A 10,364-nucleotide genomic window follows, 5' to 3' on the forward strand; every position below is an offset into this window, starting at 1 on the left:
TCAGCAAAACAGGGGAGGTTTACCATGGATGCAGCCTCTCTCTGGAAAGGAAATATTAAATCAAGGTCTTGCAAGGCTGGGAAGCCAGAGGAGACATGGCAGGCCTTGCTCCCTGGGAAGCATTCTGATAGAAGCCACAAAAAACCATCAAGCAACTTTGAAGACAATAGAAAAGGTGTCTTAACATAAAACCTGCTCTTTTGTTTGTTTTTGTTTCTTTCCAGAAGAAGAAAAATGACCAGATATCTTCATAGTCCTACCTCCCAATTTCCTTCCCCACTGTTCCTCAACATCCTCTTTTCTTTTTAAAAATTGTGTTACCTTTCTCAAATCCTAGAGAGCAAAGACAAGAAGTAGGCCTGGAGGCCCTGCACACAGCATTGATACAACAGAAGTCTTATAAATCAGCTAAAAATCAATAATTCCTATATGGTAGTTTCTCCTTTGCAACCATATCGCCAAGGGACAGGACTAATGCTTTTTCTCCACCACCAGCCCCATTTTTCTGTCATAAAATTTAAAAAAACTCTGCTTAGGAACAAATGGGCAATCGAAGTTGCTGAGTCAGTATTTCGACTATCTAATTTTATTACTTTACAATTGACATACCTTCCCTCTGGAAATGTTTGCAATTAATTAATTAGCAGTAATCTTCCCCAAGGGATGAATTTAATGAATACTCTTCAATTCTTACTTTAAAAAAATAGCCTAGATGTATCCAAGCTGCAAATGTGTGGATAGTTCCAAAGTGCATTTTGAAAAATCAAGGGATCTATCTATTACTGTGAATTTTTATCACTAAGTCAATCTGGTGAGGACTATAATTCTTTTTCTAACTAGGAGTTTCCCGGGATGAATGCAAGGTTTCTCCAAGGTAACAGCATCAGCAGCAGCAGCAGCAGCTGTGTTTGTTAGTATTTAGAATGGAGCTTGTCCTCATGTTAATAATCTCTTAAGCAGAGGAGTCTCTGGTTTGTGGCTTCTTTAAGCTCCTTGAGCATTCTACAGAATGTGTTTTTAAAACAGGGTGTGGAGAGCTAGAGATGTCATGCCAAAGAGATCAGTGGCTCCCAGTGACCAGTTCCCTCTGTAAGGTGCTAGTGGCAAACTGGGAGTTGAGGCATGCCCCGTCCAGGGCCCCAGACCTTGCGCCACCTCATGCAAGAACCCAGAGCCGTTGCTATCTTCTGGGCCACAGGCTCTCGCGTTTCAACTAGAAAATAAAACTGGGCCCTTGAACCAACCCCTATGGCTCCTCGGAGGAGTTGCAGCAAGGTCCTGGGAGAGCATTTTAAAAGTATAAAGCGCGGTGACCCCGTTAAGTGAAAAGCAAGGCTTTCTGAGGTTTCTGGCCTGCAAATCCCACTGGATCCCTGCAGTGCCCACCGAAGACCTTCCCCTACCAGAGCGACAGTCCCTTTTCGCCCCTAGACGTCGCGGGTTGGAGGCTCTCAGAAGGGCAGCTGTGACCTGAGTATTGAGCCTTCAGATGTGCAGTCTACAGTGCTCGCAAACTGGAGGTGCCCTGTCTGGGGACTAGGCCTGGAGGAGGCAGCCACCTCCTGGATACCAACGAGCCTCCCCCCGCCCCCGCCACCGCCCACCCATCAGTGTCCCTTTGAAGATCCCTGGGATGGAGTGAGGAGGTGGTCTGACCGCTGGGCCCAGCCGGGCGTCCAGGAGGAGCGCAGGGAATGGGCCACCCTCCCGGAGCGCTCCACTGCGGCTCTCCAGCGCCACCCCCAGCGGAGCGCAGGGGCTGCAGCCCGGACCGGGCGCCTTCTTCAGCCTCCCTGGCTGCCCCGCGGCCACTGCGGGCGGCGCGCGCGAGGCAGCCAAGCCTTGCCTTCGGAAGAGATGCCCAGGGATCTTAGCAAGCAGCCTGCGGATACCAGGCATCGGACCCGGCCAGTTTCCCGACCGAATCTGAGGGATCCTGAGCCTCGGCCTCGAGGGGGCGCTATCCGGCCTACTCGAGGACCAGGCAGCTGCAGAGAAGTCCCAAGGTCAAGGCCTGGCAAGGCCAGGGCTTGGAGAGTCGGAATCTAGTCCAAGTCCTGGGGAGGCTGAGGCGGGGAACCAGATCCCCGAGGACAAAGATGGGCGGGCCAGTGGGATCCACCGACGCTGCCCGGAGCTGTTCCAACGAGAGCCGGGCCTGTGGCGTGAAAAAACTTTCCTTCAGCGCAGGGGCGGAGGAGCCGGGCTGGAGGCTTCTCCCCCGGGCCTCTGCTCTCCTCCACCTGCCAGTGCTCAGCCTCCGCCCAGCCTTCGCCCACCCCAGCTCCTTCCCCCTCCCCCGCGCGCCTCTATTCACTCAGACTCATGTCTCCCCTCTCCCCTCCTCCTTCTCCCTCTTGCCTTTCTCCCCCACTTTTCTCCTGTCTCTTCTTTTGTATTCTCTCCTCCCTCGCCGCCCCGGTTGCCTCTCGCCTCCTCCGGGCCGCAGGGGAGGAGGTGAGCGCGCTGCGCCAGGGGCCTGCGCGGCTCAGAGGGAGGCGTTTCTCCTACTTCTCCCGGGTAATTTGGAGAGGTTGTGTGTGTGCGCGCGCGCGCCTGAGCTCCTGGCGAAAAGGGGTAGGATTCAGCGCCGAGCAGAGAGGGTCAGGGTCTTTGACGTTCCTCGCCAGCTGCACAAACCTCCCGGAGCAAGTGTGAGTGTGGGTGAGAGTGCGCGCGCGCGCACGGGCTGGCTGCGCTTGGCACGCTTAGTGGCCCGGGGCCCCGGGGCCCGGGGTCCCGTCTGGCGGCTCAGGATTACCGTGACGTCACATTGAGCCTCTGGCCACCTTGGACTGGGACACCTCCGGAGCCTCACAGCCCCGCGCCGCGCTGCACCTCACCTCGCCACCACGCGCCTTTGGGAACCAACATCTTCTTCCTTTCCCTGCCCATCCATGGGCCCTTCTGTCTTCCGGACCCCACGGGCCGGAGGGGCGCCTTCTGGAGCGCAGGGCTCGGCAGCCGGGCTGCCCTTGGCTCTGCCTCCACTCGGGCCAACCAGGCGGAGGAACCGGCGCTGGGCACCCGCCACGGTGTAAGGAACTGAGACGCCGCGCTGCTGGGAGCGCCGAACAGTTGGGCTGAGACGGGAACTCGAAAGGGAAGAGAAAGGCGGGCCAGGGACAGCCACCATGTCCTTCCCGCACTTTGGACACCCGTACAGCGGCGCTTCCCAGGTAAGAGGCGCCTCTATGGGGGACAGGGGACAGATTGGGTGGAGGGAGTGCCTAGTGCCCGGCGCCTGTCTCTGATCTTCCTCCTCTTGTGTCCTGCGGGAAGCCCGAAGGAGCAAGGACCAGGGTAATGTGTCACAGCCTCCTCTGACATCCCCAATCCCTAAATGAGAACGTTTCACCCCGGAGTGCACCCTGGAAAATCCTGTGACCTGAAACACGGACACTCTGACCATGCGCTCAGTGAGGTGGGTGGGATCACAGGGATCTCCCAGTCAGGCCTCCTCCTATACAGAAGTCTCAGGTGGCCGGGAGTGTCTTAAAGAGAAAGAAAGAAAAAGGGAGAGAGAGAGAGAGACAGAGAGAAAAGAAGGAAGGAAGGAAAGAAGGAAGGAAGGAAGGAAGGAAGGAAGGAAGGAAGGAAGGAAGGAAGGAAGGAAGGAAGGAAGGAAGGAGGGAGGGAGGGAAGGAAGGAAGGAAGGAAAGAAAGAAACAAGGAAGGACTTGTAGGCTACGACGCTGTCCATCTCGCCATATTGTTGTTCATTTGTTGACCTGGACTCTTCTCTTACCCCTTCCTTGGGCGGGCCTAAGCTCTCCGGCTCCCTCGATTTTCCAAACCAAAGTGGATGTTGTGCATTGGCAAGGGTTTCCTGGAAAAGTTCTGCGGACACCCCCTCCACTGTTCTGCAGCTTTTCTCTAGAGTTCTGAGTGTATTTTCCTGTTGTCTAGTGCTGGCTCGACCTTTGACCTGCTGTGTGATCTTAGACAAATCTCACACTCTCTCTGATCCTCCACTCCCAATCTATAAAATGGGGAGCAGGAATGAGACGTTAATAATGGTCTCTAAGGCCACCTTCTAGCTCTGCCTATGTAGGATCCTGTGAGGAGGGTAGGGAAGGGGCCTGAGGGTTTGGTGTCTTTAATTCCAGTTTCAGAATATTCACATTTTCCCGGCCTCCTGGGGCTCTGGGGCCTTAGCACTGGCATAGGCGCATCTATAAGGGTATTTTGGTTAAAATGCCTTTTATAATTCCCGTCCCAGCACCTAACAGAATGCTCAGCCCGGGTGGCATTTAGTTAATGCATAATGAAGGAATGAATGAAGGAGCAATCTGATTTCACCCTCTTTGCTTCTAGCTCCCGCCAGCCGGAGGCAGGGGTCTCTGACCTCCAGTGCCCTCTTTCTTGCCCCTGTAGTTTCTGGTGTCGGCAAGTTCCAGCACCACATGCTGCGAATCTACCCCACGCTCAGTCTCAGATGTAGCATCAGGCTCCACCCCAGCGCCCGCTCTCTGCTGTGCACCCTACGATAGTCGACTGCTGGGCAGTGCACGACCAGAGCTGGGCACCACCTTGGGCATCTATGGAGCCCCCTACACGGCCGCTGCAGCTGCCCAGAGCTACCCTGGCTACCTGCCCTATAGCCCGGAGCCCCCCACACTGTATGGGGCACTGGTGAGTATAGGGGTGGAGTCCCTGGGGCGTGAGCGGTAGAGACAGGTGAAATCCAGAGAAAGTCAAGGAAAGACCCACACCTCCTGAGGAAAGGAAATGGTTAGGACTGTGTATAAGGAGGACAAAAAAATACAGTACATTACAGTTTGCAGAACTTGAACTTCATACTGTTTAGAAAACACTTATACTTCTATTAATTCTGTGAGGTAGGCAAGTAATCATTAATCTCAATTTATGAATGAGGAAATAGAGGTGCACAGGGATTCAAATACTTTACCCAATGTCACAGGGATACAAAGGGTCAGAGAAAAGCTCCTGAAGAAGAGTAAAGCAGGAAATGCCCCAGCTGGTGTGTGTTGTGTGTGGAGAGGAGGGGGAGGGGTAAGTGATACAGTAATAACAGCAGCTAATATTTAACTACTGCTTATTCTGCACCAGGGATTCTGCCAAGCATTCTGCTAGCATGGTCTTCTTCAATAACCTATCAGTACTATTATGCCCATTTCACCAAGGAAGAAATTGAGGCACAGAGTGGTTAAGCAACTGTGCCCAAGATCACACGACCAGTACCAGTGGCCATACTGGGATTTGAACCAGACCCTTAGCTACTACCCCATGTGCCCCCTCCCCAACTGTAGTCCTGAATTCTCTTTTCCTCTCCCTCCAGAATCCACAGTATGAATTTAAGGAGGCTGCAGGGAGTTTTACACCCAGCCTGGCACAACCAGGAGCCTATTATCCCTATGAGCGGACTCTGGGGCAGTACCAATATGAACGGTAAGGAGTGAAGGGCCTTGGTGACTGGCACTGGGAGGCTTTCCTCCCCTACTGCCAAGGTAGGGTGGATGGGGGCAGGGGAGAAGGAGGGAGCTGAACCACACTTCCAGGCCACAGACTGCCCTCTGCCTGCAGTTCCTTGTTCCCCTTCTAGAATGTGAGCCAGGTTCTCCCCCACAGGTATGGCGCAGTGGAATTGAGTGGTGCTGGTCGCCGAAAGAATGCCACCCGGGAGACCACCAGCACACTCAAGGCCTGGCTTAATGAGCACCGCAAAAACCCCTACCCCACTAAGGGTGAGAAGATCATGCTGGCCATCATCACCAAGATGACCCTCACCCAGGTGTCCACCTGGTTTGCCAACGCACGCCGGCGCCTCAAGAAAGAGAACAAAATGACGTGGGCACCCAAGAACAAAGGTGGGGAGGAGAGGAAGGCAGAGGGAGGAGAGGAGGACTCGCTAGGCTGCCTAAACGCTGACACCAAAGGTACTGAAAACATTCACCACTCCACCTTAAGGGTTTTACAAGCCCTCAAGCAGTTTGGTCTTTCAAAAGCTGCCCTGTAGGGTAGATTTTCTGGAAGGTCCTCAGACTTACCCTTGCACCTCCCTGCGTGTCTCAGAGCATTAGCCTGTGCACTGCTTTCTACCTGTAAATCTCTACACAACCGGCTTCTTCTTGACATCAAAATGTTACCTCCTAAAGTTCTTCCTGACTCATCCAAGCCAAAATAGCTTCCCAGTTATTTTCTGTTCTGCCAGCCTGTTTGGATTTCCTTTGCCATACTTGTCACTGTGAGAAAGTTTACATAGCCAACTACCCTCTCTAGAATGCCAGCTCCAGCAGAAGCCTCACTCACTGCCCTATGCCCTACACACCTAATACCTAAATGATGGCCGCCAGATAGTTAGCGCTCAGTAAATATTTGCTGAATTAAATGATATAACAGCAGTCACTTGTAAATATTGAAATGGAGGAAAAACTGCCCCCTGGTTTTTCACAATTGAGAAACTGAGATCCAGAACTCAGGCAGCACCACGTGGCATTTCCTTGGCTTGGCGGGGCTCGCGAGAGGAGGAGTCCGCTAAAGGGTGGGGGCAGGGCTGGGGCAGGAATTCTTTCCCAGGGACAGGTGGCCAACAACCCTGGGGCAAATGCAAGGGGTGGTACGGCAGGTCTGGTGAATGACACCGCGGATGCCCTGAATGCAGGGCGCTTCTTGCTAAAAGCTTCTCAGGGATGGGCATTCCTCCGATTTCCCTTGGGCCCTGGGGCTTTTCTCACTCGGTCTTGATTTCCTGCAGAAGTTACTGCTAGCCAGGAGGCCCGGGGGCTCCGGCTGAGTGACCTAGAAGACCTGGAGGAAGAGGAGGAGGAGGAGGAGGAAGCTGAAGACGAGGAGGTAGTGGCCACAGCTGCAGACAGGCTGACGGAGTTCCGAAAGGGCGCGCAGTCGCTGCCTGGGCCCTGCGCTGCAGCTCGACAGGGCCGATTGGAGCGCAGGGAGTGCGGCCTGGCCGCGCCCCGCTTCTGCTTCAGTGAGCCCTCCGGATCGGAAGAAGCTGACTTCCTCGCGGCGGAGACAGGCGGCCCTAGGTTGACCATGCACTACCCATGCGTGGAGAAACCGCGCATCTGGTCTCTGGCTCACACCGCGGCAGCCAGCGCTGTCGAAAGTGCACCCCCAACCCGGCCTAGGCCACGAAGTCCTGAGTGCCATATGATTCCCGGACAGCCTCCTGCCTCTGCCCGGCGACTCTCAGTCCCCAGAGACTCCGCGTGCGACGAGTCTTCCTGCATAGCCAAAGCCTTTGGAAACCCCAGGTTTGCCCTGCAGGGACTACCGCTGAACTGTGCGCCGTGCCCGCGGAGGAGCGAGCCTGTAGTGCAGTGCCAGTACCCGTCTGGAGCAGAAGGTAGTGGGCCCCCAACGGCGCTGGGAGTATCTATGCAAAAGACACCCACCCACCGCCCTGCCCGGCAATTGCACACCCTCTGCCATTCCCGTCTGCCCAGGTCTGCCACAGACCTGACGGGAGATTGCTTCACAGCACTCTTTCAGACGGAAGCGTAGAGATAAGTTCTAGTACTCCCTTACTTTAAAGCCAAATAATAATAAGCTCACAGGGAGACTGTAATTTACCTAGAATCACTTAGAAATCCGTTCGAGAGATGGACAACCAGGATCTCTGCATTCGTGGTCCAGTGTACTGCCAAATTCAGCAGGTGTGCATCACCATGCCCCTCTAGCACAATCGCCCTTGTCCCCTGCCTGCCCTTCAGAGGAGACTGGCTGGTCCCCTGCTGTGCTGCTCAGAGAGTTTACTAGGGTTGGGCAAGCACCAGGGCTTTTGGAGAAGTCTAAGATTGTGGGCCAGAGGCACACCATAGATTTAACCTCAGTGCTTAAGTCCAGCTTGCAGCTCTCTCTGTGTCCCACCAAAACCCCTGGGAAGTTGCCCCTGCGGTCAACAGCTTCAGGCCCTAGATTGGTGTTGTCCCTGGAGAGCACTCTACCAAGGGCTCATCCCCAGGCAGGCCAGTGACTGCCTATCAGTGTCCCCTTATGCTGGCTGGTTTTTTCACTGTGTTAAGGACCTGGTGGAAGGGAATTTCACCCCACAAAGGGACATTCCCCAAGCATGAGGCAGCCTCCAGCAATTACTGTCAGATTCCTCTCTTTGTAGTAATTTCTCTCAGGATTAGCTGCTGGCTTAGAAAAGTGGGTTACACTGTTATTTGAATTTACACAACGGATCCAAACATTACCTCTGGCAAGCTAATTGCCTCTAGACCCTTTGCTTGCCTTCAGAAGAGACATGGCTGACCCAGAGGTTTCCTAAGAATTGCCACTAAGCGGCCTTTGGGTTTTAATCAACCTTTCCTCTCTCAGCAGGTTAGCGCAACGGCTGCGATTTGCGAAAGAATCTTGGAAATGGGCCCCACGTTTCGAATTCATCTCCAGGTTAAGAAGCTGCTAGACCTTGCCAGGGACCAGGAGCTCTCATTTTGCCCAAGAGACAGACACACAGAAACCCTCCTAGCAGCTGTCCTTGCACGCAGAGCTGGGTTGGTGGGCAGAATTGTACCTTAGCCGACCCCACGGAGGAGATGGCAGGGCACCTTGGGGAAGGCCGAGTGGGAGGCTGGGCGAGTCTGCCCCACCCAACGACTCTACCAAGTCTCTTCCTCCTCTGGATTCAACAAGGCTTCCTCTCCTGCTCACCCCTGTCTCTCACTTCCACCACGCCCCCTCACTTTGTAACTTCATCGCAGACCCGGCTACTAAGGACCCTGTGCATCTTCTCCCCCTCCCAACCCCTTGTGTCCTTAAAAATAATCAGTCCAAACCCATGCTGTGTGGCCTATCTTTGCCAGGGGTGCTTGGAGAGATCGGGGTGCAGGCAAACATGCATTGCGGCCAGGGGTTCTTGCGACAGCGCGGCGTGGGCTGCATACCTCAGTTCCTTTAGTAGCTGGGAAAGAAACTGACAAGGTAACCGATAAGGTCGTGGCGACTGCAGCTCAGCGGACTAACCGCTGCGTGACCAATCCGTGGAGCCAAGCTGACCACCTCGCGGGTCATGCGCATGGGAAGTGGTGGGACTTGTCAGGATGTTTATCTGGAAACTGCATCTGTTTCCGGGTTCGTCCTTGGGTTGTAAGTTTGCTGGGGGGAGGGGTGATGAGGACCGCGCTCCTCCGATCGAACTGAACCTAATGGCGAGGTCAGGCAGCTTTCAGGGTCGGTGTGAGGCGAGAGGGGGGATTCTTCCCGTTTTATCAAAAGTGTCAGCAAACACTTCCGGTACAGGCCAACCAATGGGAACTGACGGGCAGGGAAGGGGTCTTTGTCCCCCTTGCTAGGAGTGTCGAGCGGCGGGGTTGGGGGTAAGAGATGTAAAGACGCCCGCGCAATGCTGACTCTGGGAGGCTGCCTGCGTTCGTGTCCCGGGTCTAGTGACTTTGGCTTTAGCCAGGGAAAGAGCGCACCGCTGCTAGCAGGGAAGCAGGGACCCGGGACAGTGCCCTAGAGGGGAGCTCCGAAGAGCAGATGGGGCGGGAAGGCAGGAGGAAAGGCAGTGGGGTGTGCGCCCAAGGCCTGGATCCCTGGGGAGCTGCGTCTCCAGCGCCGGGTCCGGCCAGGCCAGGCCTTCCAGACCAGCGCGGATGCCAGGTTATAAGTCACTGAAATCCAGGCGAGCAGAGTTCTTCTCCTGCGCAGGAGAATTGAAGACCTTTGGAGGACGATGAGGGGAAATGTGGAGGTTGGAAATGCTAGAGAAGTCGAAGCAGCGCGCCAACTCCTAGCCCTTCTTCTCTATGGAAGAGACCGCTTTGCTGTCGGAAGGGACTTTAGAGACCATGAGTTACAAAAACTGCAAACCTCCTCATCAGATGAGAAGGTTAAGCCCAAACGGGAGAGCGGGTGACCAGCTCAGGGTCACAGCGGTCCGTGGTGGAGACCAACTCCAGCTTTCCGCCCGGGTCAAAGTCCCTTTTCGGTTCTGGCTCGCCCGCTGAAACACCCGCCCACGCTTCCTATGGGAGACCCCTCTTTGCTTTCGTTTTGTTCCTGGGCAACAGCTGCTCCCACCCCCAACCTCCCCAGGGACCTTCAGTCGCCCTCGCTGACCCGCGGCTTAGGGTCCGGAAAATTAAACTGCGAAAAGATAAACATTATTTCCAGTCGGCTTTGCGGGATTAAAGCTTGTAATAAAGAGCATTAGCTGGAGGTTTCTTTCAAGGCACTCTCGACCCCACCCCCTACTGGGGGGCCAGGTAGACCCCTCCGGAAACTGCAGAGGCGGCAGAGGCGTCCTAGGGCTTCCAGTTGAGAGTAGGGCCCTAGAGAGCCATTTCGTGGAGGGGAGAGTGATCCTTAGAATCAGAGAGTCAACACTTGGAGATGGGAAGCTGAAGACCAGATTGGAGAAGGGACCCCACTAA

General features: G+C 54.8%; 1 protein-coding gene across 2 annotated transcripts; it reads left to right on the forward strand.

Moving 5' to 3' along the window:
- The first annotated feature begins 1,806 nt into the window (after nt 1-1,806).
- IRX6 (iroquois homeobox 6) lies at nt 1,807-8,770 on the forward strand. Of its 2 annotated transcripts, none has more exons than XM_025370818.1 (6): nt 1,807-3,179; nt 4,378-4,635; nt 5,303-5,412; nt 5,593-5,900; nt 6,719-7,330; nt 8,308-8,770. In XM_025370818.1, exons 1-6 carry the CDS (start codon nt 3,135-3,137, stop codon nt 8,313-8,315), a joined length of 1,341 nt encoding a protein of 446 aa, XP_025226603.1. In that variant the 5' UTR covers nt 1,807-3,134; the 3' UTR covers nt 8,316-8,770. The 2 variants fall into 2 exon arrangements, with proteins under 2 accessions (XP_025226603.1, XP_025226604.1); XM_025370819.1 differs by having other exon boundaries at nt 1,813-3,179; nt 8,311-8,770.
- Nucleotides 8,771-10,364: the final 1,594 nt, after the last annotated feature.

The sequence above is a fragment of the Theropithecus gelada genome, chromosome 20 (genome assembly GCF_003255815.1).
Source record: "Theropithecus gelada isolate Dixy chromosome 20, Tgel_1.0, whole genome shotgun sequence".
Lineage (NCBI taxonomy): Eukaryota > Metazoa > Chordata > Mammalia > Primates > Cercopithecidae > Theropithecus > Theropithecus gelada.

Coding starts and splice junctions, on each gene's coding strand:
- IRX6 (XM_025370818.1), top strand. CDS start 3,135: ATGTCCTTCCCGCACTTTGGACACCCGTACAGCGGCGCTTCCCAG. Junction 3,180..4,377: donor CGTACAGCGGCGCTTCCCAG/GTAAGAGGCGCC, acceptor TTGCCCCTGTAG/TTTCTGGTGTCGGCAAGTTC. Junction 5,413..5,592: donor GGGCAGTACCAATATGAACG/GTAAGGAGTGAA, acceptor TCTCCCCCACAG/GTATGGCGCAGTGGAATTGA.